Source organism: Aythya ferina, assembly GCF_964211825.1.
Source record: "Aythya ferina genome assembly, chromosome: Z".
NCBI classification, from domain to species: Eukaryota; Metazoa; Chordata; class Aves; order Anseriformes; family Anatidae; genus Aythya; species Aythya ferina.
Genome location: NC_140299.1, coordinates 23,309,669 through 23,335,116, shown reverse-complemented (window position 1 = coordinate 23,335,116; position 25,448 = coordinate 23,309,669). Strand labels below are relative to the sequence as shown.

The 25,448-nt window shown below is 38.0% G+C and overlaps 1 protein-coding gene across 10 annotated transcripts in view; it reads right to left on the bottom strand.

Moving 5' to 3' along the window:
• Nucleotides 1-25,448, bottom strand: part of MAST4 (microtubule associated serine/threonine kinase family member 4) — a 307,122-nt gene that overhangs the window by 43,715 nt on the left and 237,959 nt on the right. For all 10 annotated transcript variants that reach the window (XM_084505107.1, XM_084505110.1, XM_084505109.1 and 7 more), the window contains 6 exons: nucleotides 19,884-19,953; nucleotides 16,078-16,156; nucleotides 10,911-11,068; nucleotides 9,639-9,714; nucleotides 8,031-8,240; nucleotides 5,061-5,162 (listed from right to left, as the gene is read on the bottom strand). In XM_084505107.1, the coding sequence (XP_084361233.1) occupies nucleotides 5,061-5,162; nucleotides 8,031-8,240; nucleotides 9,639-9,714; nucleotides 10,911-11,068; nucleotides 16,078-16,156; nucleotides 19,884-19,953 (695 nt within the window). The remainder of the gene's footprint in view (nucleotides 1-5,060; nucleotides 5,163-8,030; nucleotides 8,241-9,638; nucleotides 9,715-10,910; nucleotides 11,069-16,077; nucleotides 16,157-19,883; nucleotides 19,954-25,448) is intronic.

The window sequence follows — 25,448 nt, the reverse complement described above, 5'->3', positions numbered from 1 at the left end:
TGACCCATAACCAACAATTCATTCAGTATTCATTCAGTGACAAGATCTCACACAAGATGACTTCATCTCCCTGCAGCTGCTTGCACACAAAAATCTACTACTGAACTATGTGTACTTTCTACATAAATGTAGTGTATCTGTACATTGCATATTAAAAATCTACTAAAGAAACTACATAAATATATTGCTTTCTGTTTTCACTTCTAAATGAAATTTTGAAATGTTTTACATCATTATATATGCACTGTACTTTATGGAAAATGCAACTAAATGTATCACTGACTTTAAAAGGAAGACAAAATTCTAACTTGCAAAAAACAACATTTCAGCTTCATTCATCCAACTGATCCAAAACTAGAGAAGAAACATCATATTTTGTGAATCAACTACATTACTATTGTAGTTTATCCCATGTGTAACAGGCAAGCCCCCAACGGTGAGAAAAAAATATTTACCATAATCCCTGCCTGTCCTCTAACTCGCTTGGAAATGAATTTATTTAACTACCTTAAGAGAATTTACAAATAGGGAAGGATTGAACAGAAAAAGGATGATTAATAAAAGGGTACTTTCCTTTTTTTTTTTTTTTTTAATTCAAAAAAGCCTTTCATTACCTTTCTCTATGAATTCAAAGCTTCTTTCATACAGCCTCTATATCCTTAAAGATGTTCTTCCCAACAATACATCACAACAGGAGCAATACTTAATACAGTAAGAGCCACTAAGATGTTTTCCAGTCAATGTGCTGGATTAACCTTGGCTAGCTGTCCGATGTCCACTAAGGCACTCTCTCACTTCTCAGCAGGATGAGGAGAAATAAAATGAAAAGCACTCATGGATTCAGAGGACAGGGAGATCACACACCAATTACCATCATGGGCAAAGCACTTGGCTTGGGAGAGATTCATTTAATTTATTGCCAACTCAAAACTGAGAAAAGCAGTGAGAAACAAATGCAAACTACAAACACCTGCCCCCTCTTTCTTACCAGACTCAACTTAAATCTCCATTCTTCTACCTCTTACCAATTAACACAGTGCAGGGCAACAGCAAATGGGGGTCAGTCAGTAACACTTCATCTCTGCTGTTCCTTTCCCATGCTCATGCCCCTGCCCCCCATGGGGTCCCTCCCATGGATGCCGTCCTTCACAAACTGAGCCTGCGGGGGCTGCCCACAGGCAGCAGCTCTTCAAGCTCTGCTCCCACACGGCTCCGTCCCACGGGGTCCATCCATCCCCCAGGAGCAAACTGCTCCAGCACGGGTCCCCCACGGGTGGGGGCAGCTCCCCCCAGACCCCCTGCTCCTGCGTGGGCTCCTCTCCACGGGCTGCAGCTCCGGCCCGGGGCCTGCTCCTGTGGGGGCTCTCCATGGGCCGCAGCCTCCTCCAGGCCACATCCACCTGCTCCACCGGGGGCTCCTCCACCCATGGGGGGGCTGCAGCGTGGAGATCTGCTCCATGTGGGACCCATGGGCTGCAGGGGGACAGCCTGCTCCACCAGGGGCCTCTCCCTGCACAGCCCGCAGGGGAATTGCTGCTGCCTGCCTGCAGCACCTCCTGCCCTCTCACATTTTCTGGTTCTCTCACATTTTCTCACTCCTCCCTCTCACAACTGGTGTTTTTGTTTGTTGTTGTCTGCTTTTTCACTTTCTTAAATCTGCTTGGCTCTGACATAGGCAGCTGCTGGGCTCTTCTCACAGCAGCCACCCCTGCAGGCCCCCTGCTACCAAAGCCTTACCACATGAACACAATACGCAGTGATGAAACACTGGCACAACTAAACAGACTTTTGATAGAGCAAGTCAATTCTACCAAAAATTTCATTAGAAGCCAGGGAGGCAGCTGAGCTTGTTACCTTCCTTGATTATTTCTTCCACTGCCATAACTTCCTGGGGCTTTTGTCTGCCTGCTAGGTCACCAGACTCCTGCACTAGCTCCTTAGGCTACTCAGGATTTGGGAACTCAACATCCCAATCTGGAAGAGAAATTAACTTGAGAGATTACATATCGTGCTTTATTTTGGAAACATCCAAACCACTGCAGCTACCAGGAGGACTTGCAGTGTTTCTGAAGTGAAATGCCTATAGTATTTTCAGTCTCTTATAAGAAGCAATTTATTTATTTATTTATTTATTTATTTATTTATTAATTTTTCATGAAACTACTTACAGCATCTGCAGCCTTCTTCAATGGATTTACCACAAAACCATTAAATACCAAAACTCTCTTATTTAACTCAAGGTCTTTGGAGACTGCTAAACAGCCTAGAAACCTGAAATGTGTAACTAAGTATTACAGGCTGTTTTAGCCTTACTCTTTTCATTTGACATGCTGAATCTCTTATATGTTAGTCTCTGACACTGATGAACACGACAACGTGATGATACGCATGTAGACATCAGCTATTTGCCTTCATCACGAAAACAACTTCTCCTTACCAGCAGCAGTGGTAGGTGTATTTATGCAGTTTCTCCTCCACTTGTTAGTAAGTCAAGGTAATTTCAAAACAGATACCTTTAACCAGATAAGTAAGTATGTGTAATGCATACACATACAAACATGTATACATCTAGATATATATGCAAATATTATAAACACAAAATTTATTTCCTTATCTTTACTTCTACCTTTGTGGTAGAAGTAAAGGTTCTACCTTTCATTCTTCATGTACTGAAGTCACTGAAAATGGAAAAAAATCTTTCAACATTTGGCAGTAGCTCTTGGCACATGAAACTAAAAAAACCTTTATTTATATGTTTTTTATATGATTAATGTGTGAATAAAAATAGGAACTCATATACCATAAATACCTGAGCTAAGATTGCCGTAAGAAAACCGACTGCATTACGGTACAGTACATGAAACTCTTCATGATAAAAACACTGGATTTATTTCCTGTAATGCTGTGAACTTTCTTACAGAGGCTGAAATTTTCCATACCTAGTATCTATTTCAGACAGACCTTTTAAATATTAGCCAATATTATTCTAAATTTTCTATAGAGAAGCTGTGGAAAAATATTGTTTTTGCAAGAGTAAACAATTCCAGTGACCTTTATGGTGTAAGGCTTTAACATCTTGCATATGAAATGTGAATTTTGTGACTGTCTGCCTACATTTGTTCAAGCTACCTGCCTCTGGAAAAACATGCAATGCAGAGTTATGTTCCAGCTTAAATCTCTGTCTGAAGTAAGAACACTCCAAAGAAGCTGTACTGGCTTTCTCTGCCATTGCTGTTCTGAAAAGCTAAACAGCTGGAAGCAACTACACACCTGAACTGAGAGAGAGAGAGAGAGAGATCGAGACCTCTTTTCCTGGTCTGACAACACTGTCCCTTCCACTCACATCAGCAGGGCCAGCAAAGGGACCAACACAGGATGTAGAGCAGCTCCACTTCAAATGTAGTGTGCAAGAGGAAGTAGGCTGGGATAAAATCCCAGGAGTAGGAACTGGGGACTAAGTGAATGGAGATTTGGACAAGCTAACTATAAAACTTAATATTTAGGGAGAAAGAACTAGTGGGCAAATGGGTCATTAGGAAAGCATTTGAATTAAAATATAAGACTGGGAACAAGATCGGGTGAGAAGGAGGAGGGGAGCATCTGAAGGGAAGACAAAGTGCCACAAAGAATGCATGTAAGGACATTTTTGGATGTGCAATTATGAGGACATGGACCAGAGGGAAGCAAGACATTATAAGAAATTGGATAAAAGGCTGGAGAAGGATTATGTGAACCTTGAGAATGAAGCATGGAAGTGGATTCTAGATATGACTGAATAAGCATTTCAGGGGACAGGGTGAAGGCATAAAGCAAGCTTGGATTTGATAGTAGAGGCAACACATGCTAAGGTGCCCTCTTCTCTAGAACTTGACATTATTTTTTACATCTTTTATGTTCTGCTCCAGAGCACATACCGTATCTCAGATTTCTTCTGAACTGCAAGTCATGGACAAATTGCAGCTGGGAACACTGAGACATGGTATTTCCAAAACAAAACAGAGCCAGCTCTCAAAATGCCCATGGCTGAATGATCCAGGTTGTGGATTAACTGTGCCACAGATGAAGAAACACAGTGCAGAGCCACGATCAGGTTGGAAAGACTGACTAGCTCAGATTCAGTGGCATGCAAATGCAATTATGACACTTTCAGGCATAACTTGAGTCTAGCAGCAGGTTAGCAGCTCCCACATACACAGTCTTGCCAGCCTCAAATAGCCGTGTGCAGTGTCAACACTGTGATCCTGGTATTGGCAAGCACAGCAGCTCAACAAAGTCAGCTCAGGCTTCCTGCCAGGCCTGTTGGAGTCAGGCTGGCTCTTACATGGTATTTGGGTGTCTACACCATCCTCCTGAGTACACTGTGTTCTGTGAGCATTTATTACTTCCACTGAACAACTGAAGCACGTTGGCGCTGCGCGTAGGAGCAACTTCCCGCACCTGAGCCTCCTCAGCTCTCACAGCAGGGGCAGGCAAAGCAGACACACACCCAGGTGGCCTGGCACAAGCTAGCCCAGCCTGGCAACATTCATGCTATGCTCATGCATAAGTTAACTCTTCTGTTTCTCCTGGTCCCCAGAATAATTCAGGCTACCTGTGTGTCCAGACACCCTAATCCTTCCCCCCAGATTAGGTACTGCAGAGCTAACAACAAGCTGCTTATAGCTCTGGCAACTGTTCAGTGCAACAAAATGATGAAACTTGTAAGAACAACAACGGAAAAACCACGAAGCAACTATGATTCAAGAAAAGTCTTCCCAAGAGAACAGCAAAGTCTAACAAAACAACAGAAAAACCCAAGTGGTTTTAAACTAGAGCTTCCAAATTTATGAAAGAGATTTAATAACATAGTATTTGCAATAGTGGGGAGCCAAACACAACTGCAGGAGTTCCCTGTCAGTCTCATATTTCTGAAATAAAAGTAAAAAGGATCTCACCAACAATGAAGTCCTGCCCAGTTGTTTGACATTTCAGGAAGTGATTGTAAATGGCCTTGAATACTAATCCAAAAAATTTCCCAGAGTAACAAGTAAGAAAACCTACTTATAGTAGCATCACCTTACCAGGCATTCCAGTAAGCGAGCAGGACGAGCGATAACTATTAGGATTTTTCTGACCAATTGCTTAATATATGCTAGTTCTCCACTCTCCGATCGCTCCTGTGCCTAAAAATTGAACATAAAGGGAAAAATGAAACAAAACGTATTCAATGCACAACTTGGAAACATAATTGCAGGTTTTGAAGCAGGTACTTTAGACAAATGGTAAATCATTATCAAGATACCAATGGCAATGGTAAGGATAGCAACACTGTAATTTCAAACTGAAGGAATCCAATTTGTGCAATCATGTCACTGCAAAAATGAAGTAAAACTGCCTAAAAATGATACATCTGCATTTTTTAATTACGTACTTACTGTTATCAGTTTCACAAAAGGAAATACAATTCAATACATCATCCGTCTATACGTACTGTTGTACAAATAGTTGAGTTTTAGTTAACAGTTTTAGGATGAGATGAAAATTAACAAAAACAAAACAGGAGGCTATACCACTTCCTGGATAGAGAGCCCACATACATGTATGTGCGAGAGGAAGATAATTTAAACTCGAGTTCTATGAAGGTGATGACAAAAAAGAATGCTGTAGAAAAAAATAGTTCTGAAAGGTTTAAAAGATACGCAAAATGGTTCTCTTAAACTTTCACCTCCAAGAAGAAAAGGTATAATCTGAGGATGCTAATAAATACAAAGAAGCCATATGATCCTCATTCTAAGTAAAACATACCAATAGCCTTTCAAATATCAGAGTATTTCTTTGTTCTTAATAGTATAAACTGAAGTTTTCCTCATCTTTCTTATTCAAAATCACAAAAGGATTTGAAAGAAAACTAAGAATCTAACATTTTGAAAATGACTAATATGGCCATCTAAGTACTTTTCATATAAAATATAACTTACATTGTATTTTTGTAATTAAAAATCCTACAAAAAATGAAGCTACATGCTGCTCTCAACATAAGCACTATCATTTAAAAATACACCAAATATTTGAAAAAAGTTAATCTGTAAAGCTTGGAAAAGAAAACAAGAAAAAAGGCACAAACATCAACTAGCACTCTGCAATAGATTTTAGAAGAACCTGAATTGGACACAAGCATTTGTATTCTGCACACTACCAACCAAGTCCAGAGAACTCTTTTGTAAACAAAATGTCTGCCTGTTTTAATCACCAGAAAAATTTAAAGCAACTTTGTAAAGTTTTGCACTCAGGTGTGTATGTGAAAAAAGACTTAATAAACATTACATTAAAGAAAGATGAAAACAGGAAAGCATTCAGATCCTCGTAGCCTCTTGATCGTAGACTTATAAAAATGTCAACTGAACCAAATTGCTCAAGCGTCGAAGGAGTCTTCCCCAGCTTATGCAAAATAATCACAACGTGCCAGCTAGCAGTAGCAAGCACAGCTTTCTCCTGAAAGTCACAGCTGGGAATTGATAACAAATGTGTCGCATGAATCCAAAGTACAACTGAGTGCCCACAGCTGAGTTAAGCAAAGCAGAAAGTTTTCCTTCCATCATATTACACTATTGACAGATACCATTTGCACTTACTCAAAAGTTGAGCCTTAACATTGTAAGGAATTATATCTTTGCAAAGCAGAAAATTTTAACATAATATAGAATTTGCATGATAGAACATGACAAAATGAGTGGTTTTTTATTTTGTTTTGTTTTTAACATCTATACACTGCTTTATATAGAGCTTGGAGAATAACTGGAGGGTTTTTTGTTACTGTTTTTAAATGAATGTGCCAACTTGTACTCTAAACTATACTTGCTGTACAGCCATTTTAAGGGATATATTGTTTACACATACAGTTCAGTGCATCTTAGCTTTTAAGACGTGTTTCTTTGTATTTTGACATTATCACTACCATAACATAATTCCTAGTGAGATATCTCTAGCCAACTTGCCAACTCTGCCTGCACTTTGACATCATAAAAATGTATTACTCAAAAAGGTCACTAGTTCAAACTCCTTTTTGACTAGTAAGCAAGCTCTTATTTCCCTGCTCAGAGTAGAGTTTCAATAATGCTGAAATACTTCGCTGATGTCTTAGATTTTGCATTGCTTTATGAGAAGATTCAAAATACAGTAGTTGTAGAAATCAATAAAATACATATATTCACTGAACAGAAGACAGTAAAATACAGCACACAAAAAATAAATGACCAAAAGCTTTAGTAACTGCTCCTGTATTTAAAAGAAAACAGAAGAAAAGACCAGAAAAAAAATTAACACAAGCATAACATCTTAATATCTCAGTGGGAAAATTGGAAAATTTCAAGTCTATCAAATCTGCTGGTTTATCATGTTAAGTTTGGTTTATAATGTACTATCAAGTCCTATACAAACAACATTTACAGCATTCAGCATACTCATTTGTTCTAGAAATGATGCATCTATAAACCATGCTCACTTACAGCACTGCACATTTCTTTAGCAAGTTTCATGTTTTTCTTACTACATTTAGCTGACTATTCTATGGAAGTTTCAATGCTTTTAGAACTGACAATTTCTGCTAATAAACAGTTTAACTATGAAATAAATAAATAAATAATTAAATAACCAAATAACCTCCACATAACAAAAACGTAAAGGTTGCTGTCTGCTTTGTCAACACAGAAGGCAATTAGTAGGGCTGATAAAGTGGAAAGAGTATGTTTTCTCATTTATCCACATTAAATGGTACAGCAAGCCTCCTCTTTTAGGGCTTATTCACACACTTCTGGAAGCAATTTATAACTTGCACTGCATCAGAAAATGTTGTTTCCGAATTTACAACCTACTTATCCCAGACTACAGTAGGATGCCTTTTGGTCCTTGTCGTTGTCATTACCTAGACTAAAACTGCCACTAACACTGACAATTGAGTGCAACAGTCATAATTGTTTCAAGACAGCAACTCTTAGGCAAACATATTTAAACTACTTTTCTACCATACGTAACAGCATTCTCACGGCTCATACCTCTTGTAGCAATTTGTCTAATTTCTGCTGTAATTCAAGGAAGTATCGTGATGTGATGAGGCCCTGGTGGGATTTATCCAAACAGTCTCGAGCCAGTTCTGTGATCTGATGATGGGTAAAACTAAGCACTCCATCTGCCAGCGGAAGGACGTTTTCTGGAGAATGATTTGTTATAATGTCCTGAAGCCTCTCCTCCATCTGAGCTGTGGCCTATACACAAATGAATACATGATACATTAGATCAGCCTTACAACCTCAAAGCTTACTTCCAGCTTTACAACGTTTCTGTAGTGCCTAAGAAATTACCTACACAAAATATGTGAAATGACTGAAGCAAAAAACCAAGGAAATAGAAAAACAAAATAGCAGATGACATTTCCTCAGTTATCAGTTCAGAAAAGCAATCACCTTACTGGTCTATTATGCGAATCCTGCTGTCTGCTGCAAGTCTTAAACACTGATCTTATACTGCTCACTAAAATAATTAGTTAACACTCATGACCGCAAAAATAAGTCCAAATCAAAATAAAAGCAATGAGAACTCATGAACGTGTTTGGCTGTTTTGTATAAACTGTAGGTGCTACAGACCAGAATATCTCCTTTCCTTTTGTACAGGTTATACCGCAAAAGTGTTCAAAGTTTTGAAACTGAGCTCAGAGTTTGAAAGCACATTAACTGATTACAGGCTCACAGATCCTGTTAGATGTGTCTGCACGTTGATGGATATGCTTGCTTTATAGATCCAACTGACTGTTTCTGTCAGTTGCACATGCTTAAAAAGAATAAAGATATTGCAGTATTTTTCTTTTTAAAAAGTAAACCTACACCCCTTAATTCATACATCACCCAGTGAAATGAGCAGATCATTTCACACTACTGACTGCTGCTCAATCCCTCTACAAATATCTTCATACTTCCATAAAGAAATTTCTGTGAAGAAAAATGAAGATTTTTTTTTTCCTACTCGTAGGCATTTTTGCAGTGATACCAGCTTAACCTTATTTTATTTGCCAAGAATCATCAAAATTCTATGAAAAACTGAGATCACCATGCACCTTGCAATGTGCCTGCACCAAAGAACTCATTTTTGTCTCAGATCTCTGGACAAGACAGCAACATTTCCTGATTTGATATCTCAGTCAAACTCTCACAACTACGTACTGATCTTCACCTTTAAAGTAAGTGCATAACAAGGTTTTGCAGAAAGGGAGAAATGGCACTGAAGAAAGAAATTTGCAGTTGTATCAGCAGATTCTGTACAAGACTGAGCTGCAAAAACAGTCTCAGTTTACTAATTCAGTATACATTAACCCCACGTACACAGCACCTATTGAAATTGAACATATAGTTGATTTCCAACCAGCAGAATGTACTACCAGCATGATTAATTTCAAAACCAGTTCAGCAGCTTCGTCAAATGAATGTCCAGTTCTTCTCAGCAGGGATTTTCTTTATTGTGATTTTATACTTCTAATAAGAGGTTGGTGATGCTTGATGAAAGCCATTAAAGCCTTGGATCATTAGTTCCCATAACAAAAACACCATTTACTTAAAACCTATGTTGCCTATCAATTTAGATATTGCATATCTTAAATATAATTCATTACCTTTGGGAACCTTTCTTTGTAGACATGGTTCATCATAATTATTTCATTGTCACAGCAGGCAGGAGAACGTCCAGGGCTGCAAGCAAAGCAAATTATCTCTTTAAACTTGTCTCAGCATGAGCTAGAATTAGTACTTATATTTCTGCATAGCTTATTTGCACCAAAAAGTCAGCACATGCTTCACTAGACAGGTACATCCTCTGATCAGTGGCATGCTTGGTTCCTTTCTGCTATTTCTGACCAGGCCTTAAAAAATAGTTCATGTATTTGACATATAACTGTCAGATGTCATTTTCTTAGTTTACAACTACAGTTTGGGATACATGCAGCTTTGCAACACTCATGGCATTACTTTTTTTTTTTTTTTTTTTCCTCAGAAGGGAGACAGAGATATATATTTAACAGCTGTATGACTACACCCACCCCTTTGAAGGTTACATACAATTAAAACAGCAAGACCTGACCAAGAACTCTATTATCTGCAAGTGAAAATGTTCAGAAGTTTTTTTTTTAATCTATTTTTAAATTAGAAAATAAAAGAAAAATCAAAACAATTATCTCCAATCTGACTTCCTACAAATAATGCCACACATAGGCATAGGTTCCATCAATGGCCAAGACACTGTGCCTGGAAAAAAACAAAGCATGAGACTTGCAGTAAAACCATCCATAACAGGTACCCACAGCCTTTGCTAACCCAGGAAATTCCTTCGTACTATCACGAGCCTCGTTCTTAGTTACCATTTCCTTTAAAAATCTCCACCTGACTTTCCTGGGCTGGGAAAACCAGTTCATCCAAGTATGGTATAAAAGATGTGGAATAAGACTCCACAAAAGCAATGCCCTCCCCTAAAGGACTGTCTTTATCGCAATGTGTACATTAGGGCTTCTTATACACATACATAAGAGTTTCTTGAAAGAGCAAAACAAGTGAGTTTCAGCTATCTAAAAGGGCATAATTGAACACACACAAAAAAATATGAATACATTCCCCCCAACTCCCTGCTAATTTCTTCACTGCATTTCTTTCCAGACGCTCTATGAATATGAATATATTTCAAATTATTTTGCAAGGAAAAACTATATTCTGTAAACAGTTCCAACTCTAGAAGAGTAGTTAGATCAGCACGGACTAGCTCACCAAGACATTTCATACAGGTTAGTTGCCTCCTTTAAGACCCAGATTTTGAAAATAGAGAACGTTCCCAATGCACAAAACCATGATGTTCAGAAATTTAGATTCAGCCCCTCTTACTAGACAGAGGAACTCACCTGAGACTTCTGGAGCGCGGACGCATTGCAGTGGTCCTGCACCTGTTATCACTTGCAATGCTTTCAGTGGTACAGAAATGTTTAGATAAAAAATGTAGTTCATCAGGTGTTGGTTGGTATGGTAACTGGTGCAGCTTTTCTTGGGATGAACAGGATGACTACAAGAGCAGAACAGAACACAAGCTTCTATCAGAGTGAAAAGGCATTTTCAAGATTATATTCACTGTTCATGAATGAAGCCATTTAATATAAAAACTAGTTACTGTTTCCCATGCTTAGCTACCAAATTAAAGAAGAAAAATAATTAGACTCAACTTAATGAGCTAAATACAGGGTATAAAAACAACTTCAGTCTCGGAGAAAGCCGTTGCATTTCAGAAGTTCACATTTCCTCTGTCTAAGGCAAAGAAGACATCTGGCGTCAGTAATATGCACCAATATTTTAAGGAATATTTAAAACTGTGTCTGCTGAAAATTAATTATTTACATAAGATAGAACGATAGCTGCAGAGCACAACTTATTGCCACCATACAGATTTCAATTCCACATACAGAAGTTATTTCATTATCCAATGTAAGCTATTAATGAAGTTTAAAAAAAATTAAATATAATCTAAATTCTTGTAGAAAAAAATCATATGCTATTTTCTTTTAAAAGCTGTACATATAAAATGACATGAAAGAACTTAATGCCTTTATCAAGATAGTTTCTATGGCTGAAGGAAATGAAAAGGATTATATTTAAACCACCCATTTCATTTAAAAATGAATATAGACAGTTACGAGATTGAAATTGTTACTACAATATCTAGCCTTGCAAAACTGCGTGTAAAGCCACCCTATATAACATAGTGCTGCCTTTTATGCAGCATAGCTAGCTACCTAAACCACATTAACTGTTTAGCAGAAGAACTTCGAAACTACTTTGCTCAGCTTGGATTTGATGTCTTTGTGAAGAATGTGTCCATGGGTCAATGCATTAACAACCAGCCTTGTTAGCCTGGACTAATACTGTAGATGCTCTAGTGTTTGTGTCAATCTTTGACAGATATCTGATATCAATCTTTGTGTGCAAATTATTGTTCTTTTGTCTTACCATATGGGACATCAAGACCCTGCCTTGCTGCTTTTTTATTGGAGACCAGCACAGTAAGAACAGCTTTGCTATGTTATCCCAAGTGAAAGAAAAGAGTAAACTTTCATATTGTGTAGATGTTCTTATGCACTGCTAAGGTCAGCAGGTAACATCCAAGCTGTTAAGCACAGAAATGAGTCAGTCTTCCTAATTCCCTAGCAACTTGTGTGGCAAAAACTGGATATATCCTAATTTTAGGAACTGAAGAAAACATTAGTTATCACACTAGATCTCATGAAATCATCTCTTGAAAGGGAAAAAAAAAAGACACTGCTCAGAAGTAAACTTTCACTGGACTGGTCTACATGGGAAGGTTTCATCACATTAGAACAAGTTCAATTTAACAAGACTGCATTACCTTGGCTTTGCTGCAGACTAAGAAGCATATATACCAAGAATTTACTGCAGTTCACTTGATGGGTAGTAACTTGTCAAACCATAGTAACTCATTTATGCATTTCAGCTGTAGCACAACACTACGCATAATTCAGCACATAGCACTAACTATATTCTTTCCTATCTCATACTAAGGCAACTAGTTGCAGTTAACCTCACGGTTAATCCGAGAGCCACTATCGCTAAGTTAAATAATATCCTAGTGGAGTAAAATTTCCCAGGAAAGACTGTCACATACACATATTTCTATAAAATCAATCTCTACCTCCTGAACTTCAGGGGATTCTGGGAACATCAGGAAGACAATCTTCCTCATGTTTTCCACGCTTAAAGTGTCACAGAGTCTGCAACCAACAGAATTAAAGTGGAAAATACTTCTTTTGCTAAGGACTCTTGGTTGCATCAGGATCATCACACGTCCAGAGCACATTTTCTTGGAGGTCTGAATTGCAACTTCTGAACAGATCTGAGCTCTCATAGCAGAACTCTTCACTCCCATCCCCCGCCCTCTTGGCATTCTAGAATAGCTGCTTCAAAAGCTAGATAGCATTTAACATATATACACAGTGCACCAAGGCAAGGCAAACTGTTCCTCAAATCTGCAGCCAATACCAGTTTAGGTAACTGCAAAAATGAATTTCCTGATCTCCCTAGCCTATCTTCACATCTTCACATATCCAAATAATTTTCTAACAGGCTACTGGCAAAAACATGCAACCAATTTTTCTCTTGCTTTATCCTCTTTATAGTCTCTTTCTCTTAAAAAAGGCATAATCATCCTGACCACATGTTTTAGCTGGAAAGATCTGATCCTACTTTGTTTCTTGGTATATGACACAGCAATAGTTTATTTTCAATTGAACAATCCTCACAGGAGCTATTTTCATTTACTTTCATCTTTGTTTAGAGAACTGGAGTATGAAACTCATGAACTTCCACTAAATTGATAATTCCATTTATCTCTTCACTTCCAACATAAAACAAAACAAAACAACAAAACAGGTTAAAAGGAAATAGTTTGATGCATTCATCTCAGCATAACCATGATACAATTACTTATACGACCCTTCTGTCGCTGCTTTGATTTTAGTTGCTTGCAAAGATCAAAGCTGTGATCTACTGTGATGTGTAAAAAACATTTCTGGTCTCCAGTTAATAAATCTCTAGATTAATGCGGATCTTATTCATCCTGCACTGAAAAGGAATTGTTTTGTATATATTCTTGAGATTACTGTTTCTGAAGTGGTCTCTCATTGTCATTATGAATTTGTAAAAATACAGAGAATGAGGCTGCACTGGGCTAGCTGTTTCAGATTCTAAAAAAGTACATGAAACCAGTTAAACGGGCAGATTTCCAGTTTCATTTTCTGATTCAAATGTGTCATCCAGTGGGATTTGGCCAACATATTTTCATTGTTTTGTTGGGACAGGACAGGGGCTACAGCCAAAAAATGGATTACAGGAAGTTCCGCACCAACATGCGAAAGAACTTCTTCACGGTGAGGGTGACAGAGCACTGGGACAGGCTGCCCAGCGAGGTTGTGGAGTCTCCTTCTCTGGAGATATTCAAGGCCTGTCTGGAGGCCTACCTGGGCAACCTACTCTAGAAAACCTGCTTTGGTAGGGGGGTGGACCTGATGATCTTGTAGTCCCTTCCAACCCCTACAGTTTTGTGATTCTGTGATCCAGCGGGTAAAAAATGAAAAGCAAGGAAATAATGAAATAATAAAAAAAAAATAGGACATCAAGTCTATACTACTTCTTTCTTCAACAAAATTCAAACTCTTTAATTTGAAAACAGATTTACTGCCACAAATCAGACTGTTAAATTTAAGATGTTTTCATGTCAAAGACAGAACTCAAAAACAATCACAAAGGTTTAGATAATTAATTCCATGAGTGATTTTTTCTTCCAGAAGAAATGAGAACATGATGTAAAAATTGTTCCATTTTCCAGCCCATCCATATAGTAAACTTAATATAGACCAATGAAAGCAGAAAAAAATGGACCTACCATTTTAAAGTTACAGCTATCACGGAAAAAAACTATGCCCATCGATGGAAAATTAAAACTGTATTTTTATGTGTTTCTAACACAGCTATTCATTTCCTCTCTAGCATAAGGCTGTTACTTCTAACAATGATGGAGTTGCTATAGCAATTACTTATTATCTGACAACCCCTTTTACGTCAATATATTTTAAGTGAAGAACACAGCATATTTGTTTCAGTTCCAAGAAGAGGTGTACGAGTGAGCACTATGGGAAGTGCTTAAGGACTTAATGTGAAATAAAGCAATTTCCTTGGCAAAGGCATGATCTATACAGGTCAGAGGTCAAAAATCAGTGCTGCTAAGGAGCAGTTCATAAAATACATAGAATACCCCAACATGGGTTGAAGACTAAGAAATAGAAATGACTCAGTTTTCCAGAGCTTTTGTGGACAAAAATAAAATAGAGTCGATCATAGTATAAAACGGTCAGGTTTTACCAGAGTACAGGGTGTAGAATTCCACTACTTCATAAGAGAAACAGAACATATCCAAGAGAAGAGAAAGCTTACTTAAACTCTGACAGAAACGTTTAAAAAAAACACAGACATCAAGTGTCCAGTAATATTTACCACCCATGAAACAGCATTTTCTGTAACAGCGCAATGCTATAGGTACAAACCAAGGCTAACAATACAAAATTACCCTTTTTCAAAGAGTCATAGTTAGATCTGCAAGGACCAGGCCCTTTGTTGTGGGAGATGTAACCAAACAGCCCACTATTTGCCATTTCCGAAGCAGCCTTCCTCTCCAGTTGCATCTTCCTAGTCTCAGGTGTAATTATCACACAAGATAGCTTAGTTCCAGGTTGTAAGATGACTCAGTGCTTCCTCTGCAGCACAGATAAGTTCATCATATGCAGAAGTACAAATTCGTACTACTCTCACCTAATCTTATTATTGGAGCACAATCACATGCACTGCCATGGTGCACTTCAAAAGTTAGACTGCACACAAAATGGGGCTGGGTGTGATACAAGATCACATCAAAAGGACTGATCTAACATGCAGAAACTAACAACATAAACTATCGTATTTATCCTATTACGCATTCTAACAAATTCTTCTGTTCTAATTATAGCCATCTAGAAAGCTAAATATCTCCTCTAATATCATGCACTAACATCTGACTATTGCAAATTAAAAAGACAGGCAAATGTGTGATTCATCTAATTTTAAGATAGCAGTCTAGCCTAGGATGGATGAGTCATGTTGTAAGGTGGTTTCTGATAGCAAGCAAGACTTAGAAACTCAATACCTAACTTCCATATGGTTAAAATAAGGCAGTATGCCTTCCCTACTACTGCTATACAGATCAAAAGGAGGCAGTTAAATGCCACTTCCCATTCAGAGAAAGAAGATCTGTAAAAGCAAAGCACCAGTTGCCTCAAGTTCTTCTTCTGTATCAGTGAAGCAGTTTTATATCCCATATTAATTCAAAGTCTACAACAAGTAGACAAAGTAAACAAAAACCACAAAACAAAAACCACGTTGCCTTTTCTTAAAAAAAAAAAAAAAAAAAAAAAGGAACCTTTGCTACAATTAAGAAGATAGGGCACATAATAGTATGCTATTCTGGATACTTACAGAAACAGTCGAGCTGGGTGTATTTGTACCATATCCAGAAGAAGGAAGGGAGGCCAAAGACCAGCGGCGACCATCAGTCCTGTTGTGAAACTGAGTTTAGTCAAACGAACACTGCAGTACCCTAACACAGAAACATCTGCAAAAGTGTTACTGTGGAAAATTGCATTCCAAAAGCATGATATAAACAAGGTTTTTAATAGAAGTAAACTTTCACATCAGACCACAATAAACAAACATTCAGCAAGGATGACCTAGACTTACAGACTTTTTAGGGCATTTTTCTAGTCAAAATCCATGAGATGAAACAACTAGAAAGTGAATGAACAGATTGACAGAACTGATATCTCACTAATATGCATAAAAATTGAACACACGGAGTCTTCACGACTCTCGGGTTCATCAAACGATAATTAATGTGAAGCAAATTAAAAACCTGTGAACAAACCAACTGTGATGCTCTGAACTATAAAATAACCAATATAGTTTGCTTGAAGCGTAAGGGTGACACTTCTGTAATTGACACCAGTACAGGATACCAGCAAACTAACAAGCTAATATAAAATAAGTAGAAGGAATGATCAGATAAACATTTTTTTTTTCAAAATCATATGTAGATCAGGAAAAAAAGCAGCAAAAATCACGCTTACTCAGAAAAAAAAATCATAACCAAAGCCGATTTCTATTCTTCACAGCTTCAGGTGAGCTATACACAGACAACATGGAGCTTAAACATTCAAAAAGACAAGCCAAAAAGCAATGATGAGGTTGGTGTTTGGATTTCCAATGAGGTAAAATTTACCTGTCACTTCGATGCCCATGACTGGAGTACAATTGTATCAAATATGTTTAAAAAATAAAAAAAATATATATATACATAAATAACAAAACAGGACTAGTTTTTATTAGCACACAATTTTATATTAGGGGAGAATTCACAGGCGAACTGATGCTCTGTTTTACAGCGAGTACAAAGAACACCTCTCAAGACTGATCTGTACAAAAAAAATAATATATATATATATATATATATATATATATATTATATTTATATATATAAATATATATAAATATAATTCCTCAAAGTAGAACTAAAGTCATAATAAATCAGGAACCTTCAACCTCTTGCTGCAACTTCCCTGCATGGAACTTATCCTGCATGGTAACTGTCTGAAAACACTGATCATGAACCTTGAACCTCTTGATGCAATTTCCCTACCTCTCAAGGTAACTGCCTAAAAACACCCTTCCCTCTCTCCACTCTAGCAGCTTATTTCCTACTCCCTTTTATCCACAAGCTACAACACAAATTTTGAACAGACAGAGCATATGAAAAGAGGTGAAGTACTGTATCTAAAATATTGTCAATTATAAATGACATTATGTAATTTAACAGTGCAAATTATTAAGAGAACATGAGGTAAAGGGACAAGTGACTGCATCAAAGACTGAACTCTGGAAAAAACCTCCTCCTCCTCCACAATTTTGTTTTTAATTCATTAATTCTCCTCCCCATCCCCATTATGAATGAACAACAACCAGGAGTACGAACTATTATAAAAGTACTTTTCATTTTGACTCAGCTGCACAAGCAAGGTGTATTCATAGTTGAAGACAAAGTACTTGAAATTTATTTAAAATGGCTTAAACCCACATGTTCCACACCTGTGAGATGGAATATACATCCTCGCTGAATGACTTTTGTATAGAACAGAACTCCTGCATACAGAAGTTCTCACCCAGAAGGGCCACTGAAGATGGAGATGGTTATCACAGAAAGTATCCAAGAAACAAAGGAGGAAGAATAGGAGGATTTTTGGATTAGGAAGAAGAGAGAAAAGGTTTGTAAGCACCTACAGCATTTTTCCCCAGACCCTGATACACCACTTGTCCCTGGACCATCCTGCAGTCCTACCCGGTTCACAGAAGCTCTCGAAAGCAGGATCCACCAGTTAACCATGGGCTCACACATGCTATACTCGTGCGTATTGGCAGAAGATGCCTAAGTTGCAGATACAAGTAGCACAAGCCACTCCCCTGCATCACCCACCAGTTCTGGGCAAAGGAAATTGACACTTCTGACTGTTGCAGAGTGGCCTGGGGAGTTCTGCTGCCATCCCCACAACACACACAGCAAACTGAAAAACTCTTATATCAGCACTGTTTTTTTTTTGTTGTTGTTGTTGTTTTTTTTTTCTTTTCTTTTCTTTTCTTTTTTAAGTGTTATCAAGCATTTGTGCTATAAACACAGAAGGTGTCCATGGAACTGGTATAAATAAGTTTCTTTGAATCCCACCAAAAGGGTGAAGTTTTTTGAAATCACAAAAACTTCTTGTGCTAATGCTGTTTTAAATGAAAGATTTAAAACTTTTCATTTGGAAGCTAGTATCTGTACAACACTCTAAAAATGGTCAAAAATCAAACAAGCACTGATAGACAAATTCATTTTTCCTTCTGAATTGAGAAAGACAATTATTTGAACATTTTGTTGATTATGAGTGTGAAAGGAAAAACACATCCTGCCTGCTGTATTCCTAAATAATGCTCAGTCTTTCACATCTGTTTTTTCCATTATAAGCTATTTCAGGATTTAATGAATCTTCCTAAAAATATGTTCACAAACAAATGTAATCTATGAACATACATCTTTCCTTTATTTATTTATTTATTTATTTTTAAAGTAAAAGATAATATCAAGAGGAAGTAGATTTAAAATAAATACTTGAAGGATTAAAAAAGTAACATCATATGCTGTCAGAAAGATTGACATGATCTATTATTGCAGATGAGTTTGTTTCAGGTAAGAGATAAAGGAATACTTGTGTAAAGCTTTCTCCCCTTTGCAGTTTTCAAAAAAGAGTTTAGCCATTTTTTCACAAGTACATTTGAGAGTTTGTGTGCGCAGCCAAAATGAGCTCCCAAAATAAAGGAAGTAAAGCTACAGCAGCAAGTGCTATGCCACTGCAAATGCAACAGTTACATACCTGGCATTGTTTAATGACAAAGAATGCCACAGGACTCCAATTCCATTTTTTTTTGTGTCTATACTCTTGAGTCAACATATAAACTCTACCTACCCTCTCAGGCTTAGAGTTAATGAACATATTATTTGAGGTAGGCTGACAAGGTGTTAAGTGATACGGAACCACAGTGGCACAAATAGGCAGTCTCCCATGACACATAATCAACTTAAGTTATGGTTCATTTAATAGTAATTTACTTCATAGATCACTTCAAATTCACTTTAGATCTTCAAAAATTCTAACATTAATTAATCCTCACAACACTCCGATGACAGAGCTGACTGTCTCTGTTGTTCAGATAGCGAAACAGGTCAAGGTCAAATATTAAATGTACAGTGACAATGCTGCTGCTACCAGTGAAACCGGGCCCTGCACTCAAGAATTTCTATTCAATTTTCTCTAAGATAGTTCTTGCATGCCATGCACTTCTTACAAAGTGCAATTTTTTTCTTAAGAAAAAAAAAAAAAAAAAAACGGATGTAGGTTATAATTTCTCCAAACCTCAGTGGATGAGATCTCTCTACTTTCATACAGTGTAAATCTATTTAAAAGCCATTAATACAATATATATATTTAAAAATGTATGATGTCATTGTATCAATCATCCAGCACAATTTTGTTTCAAATACAGTTTAAAAGAGGTTATGCAACAGAGATCACACTTGTCATTCTCAGTGATAGACTTGACAGATACAGCTGTGCATTTCCATTCATCTTTTAATATCTGGATCCGACAGCATTTCCTCTCTGCGAAATGCATGATGTGTACTAAATACAAACTCTTACCTTCGTGCAAAAGAAAAGTGGGCTGAGGCACTGGGAGAGAAATTCCTAGGGCTATCTTGAGGACTGTTTCCTGTTGGAAGGGGAATACACAAATAAATACATACTAGAAAAAAGAAAATACATTTCAAACATGCTAATTCTAGCATTTCCAGGTAGGTTAAAAACTAATTTCTGAGTTTCTCCTCTCAAGAACACTGAAAAAACTGAAATACAATCTTATTTGACGTGACATTTCATTCAGCATTTGATTTTTTGTTACTGAATTTTCTAACTCAGAGGAAACACTCCATTCAACCTGTGAAAGGTTTACAAAATTTTTGTTTGAAAGGAATACATTTTCAATCATGGAAAAAAAGTGTTAATCACACATATTTGAAAGATAGCAAAATCATTATTAGCATGATTTAGCCCTTAGACAAAGTCTCTACAGCATTTTCACTAGAGCTTGTGATTTTTTCATTGTTCAGTTTTTTCACGGTTCCTAACCCCATATAAGCAGGCAAAACACACTTAGTGATTTTTTTCCCATTACTTTTGTGAGACCATGGCACAAAAGTTGACTACCAATATGTGATAAGAAGTGACTATACATTGTGACCAAGTTGAAATTTTATGACTGTTACGTCTTTACATTACAGTGCTCAACCTCCTTCTGACCAATGAAAGCGTGGAAAGAAGATGAGTGGTGAGAGCTGTTCCAGTCACCTTGACCCCTCAACATATGTAACTAGAGAAAAGACAGTATATAAAAAAGAAATGACACACAAAAAATAAAAATCACCTCAAAAGCTAAAAAGGTAAGTTTTAAAGTAGTGCCAGCATATAGCTAAATTTATCCTTCCTAAAATAAAGAACAGATTGCAACACCAACATATTAAAGTAGTGCATTTGTTGCAGTATTTTTATTTTTGACATAAATGAGACTGCAACATTAAGAAACAGATAAAAAAGCTTCTGCATATCCAGTTAGAATCATTATTTAGTTTCTGAGAAGAAAATTACTACCTACATGTGAAAAATCTGCTACAACAAATTGAGTACCTAAAACTCTTCAAGTGGCCTTGATTTCTACTTGAATATTTGAATGAGCGTTGAGTTTTTCACAGTTAACAACCTTAAACACTCAATGCCAGAAAGTGTAATCATGAAACCATTGGGTAGTAAACAGAGATCCCCCTCCCATGACTTTTTTTTTTTTTTTTTTTTTTTTTTAATCAGGAGCAGATGCAAAATGTGTTTTTAGCTCTGCTTAGATCATGTCTTTGCATCTGTTCTTAAAGCCCCAGGAGACAAGAATCTCACTTTCACTGGCCAATACCACAGACTTATTTTGTCTGTTTATCAATCACAGAAAAATTATGTCTTTTCAACTTTACCTTCTCCCCATCAAGACCCTAGCTTCTTCATTACTTTTCAGACACTTCTGAGGGCCTAGATAGTTTCAAGGTAGCAAGGATTTTGGTTCCCTGAAGGGATGGGGGAAGAGCAGAGGGAATCTAAAGCCACACATATGGCACAGATTTCAATCTTTATTTGGGGGCCAACACAATTTATTCTTGTCCTGCATGAACTGCAAACACCAAATTACTGACAGCAACAGGTCATTTAATTTAACAGCTAACTGGATTTCTTTTGCCGCTACCAGAGCTTATTTAATAAAGATATGATAAAAAAAAAAAAGTTAACACTGCAGATAAAACATTGTCACAAAGTTTAGCTACTGCACTGGTAAGAATTAGGTGTAACTGGGAGTCCTTTGTGAGCTTAGGTAAGAGGGAAAAAAGACAAAGAAGCTACCTGAAACTCTATCACAGAAGCAGGGACTTAGGCTAAATGTGGTGAGACTAACAGCGTTTGACAGGAAATAATCTGACATGTCAGGAGATGGGGGGTGCATCTTAAATTCCTTTCATCTGTTTAGAAGTTATACAGAGTTAAACTTATTTACTACACATCAACGACATGACTAACTGTCCACCAGTTAGTTCAAACATAAGCTTAACCTTCACACTGGAGCAAAAAACAAAGAACGCAGTGATGTTATAGCTGCAACAGCAGGTGGTTCAAGGAGACAGTGCTGCTACTGCCTGACTAGAGGCAAAGATCACTTCCTCTCAGACAAAATCCAAAGTCAAAGTCTTATTCAGGAAGAATATTAGATCCTGTTAATAAGAACATCAGTATGCAAGACGCATTTCCAAAAGCAAATGAGCTTTTAAAACAACAAGATTGACAAAGCCGTATACATAATACCTGGATATTAAATCCTGCAGGCTTATCTAGATGTCTGAGAACCCAGACAAGACTGGAAATGGAGGATGAAAAATCCAAACCCCAAACAATAGGAGCAACAACTAGTGCTACTAAAGGTTTAAGGTGTGGTGTTCCAGAAAAACAAGAAAGGTTAGAAGCAGAGTCCTACATGTATATGTGACCTTCATCCATCATGGCATTCATCCACCCCCAAGTCCATCTGCAAGTCAATACCTGGGAGACTTTCAAATAAAAACCAGTGCCAGTTAATTCTCTGCCCATATGTGCAGTGCTTGCTTATTAGTCAAATCCCGCTGTTCTCTGGGATCTGCTTGCTGCTGTATGTTTAGGCCTAGGGTATCTCTATGCTGCTGAGATTACTGTTGATGTTCCTGACCTGATGAAGTAAACCTGACTGGTGGTCACGCATTAGGTAAGTAATTAACTCAAGTATCCTCTGGGAGAAGTAGCACAATGAATAGGCAATCAACGTACCAAAACAATACTTTACCTCATGACAATACACAGGGTGTCTCATTTTGCAAGCAGCTATTGTTAAGAATACTATACCCAGATTAATTAAATTGTGTGATTGTTTTGTAATTAGCTTCAAGAAGTCCTGTGCCTTTGCCAAAGAGGGGAGATGTTTTACATCTTTTAAAAATGCATATGTTACAGGGAACATGTATTATTGATGTTTTTTTTAATAGCTGTCTACTTACAAAATAAAGGACTCCTGATGCAATCACTTTCTTTTGGTACTGAGGGAATAACAGATTAATGATTGTTATGACAAAGTCCCAATGGATCAGAGACAGCTTCAGTTTGAAGTCTTGGTGTCATTATTTGACAGTCGTTTGAATCGAATTAAGAGTACATCAGCACAGCAGCAACACACTGCAACAACAGGTCATGTGTTCCTGGTGTCTGTTTCCTTGGTGTGAACCCATGCTGTGAAGTGAACAATACACAAGAATCCATGAACAGTTACAGGTCTGAGTTTCATACCCTAGTGAACTGTGCCAGTCAGCAGCATCACACAGCTGGGCAGCAGCAGCATTCTGAACGCTTCAGCAGGTATTTCTGCCGAGATCTGCTCAGAGGTGAGGAGCTCAAGCTGTTTCAAAAACTGGATTAATTATGCTTCAAGCCAGCAAATGGCTTTCTCCGGTTACAGCAAGGAAGGTTTGCAAGCTTCTTAAATCCACTTGCCAGGGCAAATCTTCTATACATAGACCTTTCTGCTAAATAACCTATTATGGTTAGCAGCTGGCTTGTTCCATCCTGGGTGTCACTGAAGTCTCCTGCCTCACAATCACAGAATGGTTTGGGTTGAAAGGGACCATACAGATGAGCCTGTTCCACGCCCCTGCCACGGCCTCACCTCCAGGGATGGGGCATCCACAGCTCCTCTGGGCATCCAGAGTACTAGCATTCACTTAATTCCAGGTGAAATTAGCTTTACACAGGCATGAAGGGGTAGGAGAGATGTATCTGTTACTTCACTTTCTCCAAACTGGAATGAACAATTGAACCCAGGACCAGAAGAAATCTGAGAACTACACTGACACAAAACACAGCACAATTCCTACAGTTCTGTGTACTGGGAGTTGGTAGTGGCAAGAGGAAACCAGATAAACTACACTTACACTGGTCATCAGAAAAACAGTGGGATCTCTTCATGTTCTGGCCACTACTTACTTTAAATACTAGAAGTACTATACTTAATAGCATTTAATTTAGAAGTCATTTGAATCTACATGCAACTTACTCCTTCCTTACATACAATTTACTCCTTCCTCTGTAGTCCCTAAACTAGGAGAAGATGCTCTGAAATTGTACCAAGTGCAATGCCCTGAATCCAGGCCAGGGCAATCCCAAGCACCAATACAAGCTAGGTGGAGAACGTATTGAGAGCAGTCCTGAGGAGAAGGACCTGGGGGTGTTGGTTGATGAGAAGCTCAACATGAGCCAGCAACGTGTGCCTGCAGCCCAGAAAGCCAACTGTATCCTGGGCTGCATCAAAAGCAGTGTGGCCAGCAGGGCGAGGGAGGTGATTCTGCCCCCCTGCTCTGCTCTTGTGAGACCCACCTGGAGCCCTGCGTTCACCTCTGGGGACAGCAGAAGAAGGACACGGAGCTGTTAGAGTGAGTCCAGAGCAGGGTGATGAGAACGATCAAGAATGCTAGAGCACCTCTCCTATGAAGACAGGCTGAGGGAGTTAGGGTTGTTCAGCCTGGAGAAGAGAAGGCCCTGGGGAGACCTTACAGCAGCTTTTCTGTGCCTAAATGCGGCCTACAGGAAAGCTGGGAGGGAGGCTGTCAGGGAATACAGTGACAGGACAAAAAGTAATGGCTTTAAACTAAAAGGGAGTAGATTTAGATTAGCTATTAGGAATAAGTTCTTTACTCAAAGGGCGGTGAGGCCCTGGCTCAGGCTGCCCAGAGAAGCTGTGGATGCCCCATCCCTGGAGGTGCTCAAGGCCAGGCTGGATGGGGCTTTGGGAAGCCTGGTCTGGTGGGAGGTGTCCCTGTCCATGGCAGGGGGCTGGAACTGGGAGATCTTTGAGGCCCCTTCTAATCAATCTTTGATTTTATGAAATTGACACATCAGATTAATTTTAAATAACATTAATCTGTGTTTTAGCAAAGTTTTTTTTATCAATCTACGTATGATGACAATCAGACTAATAAACTACATTAGTTACTGTTCTGTAAATGTCAGTTTTCTTTCAAAAGAGATTCAGAGCCCTGTGTTAGCTTTAGCTTTTAATACTTTGACAGTTTACCATGAAAACACACCAAGACTTCATTGATTTTCATTCACTTACAAACCTAGTCTTACTTTCCCCAAAAGGCAGTCAACACAGACCATAGCTAAAGCAGAAGAGCATAGAAGCTGTGTATGAGACATTTTTCTTTGTTTTAAATGTATGGTAGTAAGCCAGTACTCAATATCATTTACTTTGGACAAAGGAAGAAAAGGAAGAAAAGGAAGAAAAGGAAGAAAAGGAAGAAAAGGAAGAAAAGGAAGAAAAGGAAGAAAAGGAAGAAAAGGAAGAAAAGGAAGAAAAGGAAGAAAAGGAAGAAAAGGAAGAAAAGGAAGAAAAGGAAGAAAAGGAAGAAAAGGAAGAAAAGGAAGAAAAGGAAGAAAAGGAAGAAAAGGAAGAAAAGGAAGAAAAGGAAGAAAAGGAAGAAAAGGAAGAAAAGGAAGAAAAGGAAGAAAAGGAAGAAAAGGAAGAAAAGGAAGAAAAGGAAGAAAAGGAAGAAAAGGAAGAAAAGGAAGAAAAGGAAGAAAAGGAAGAAAAGGAAG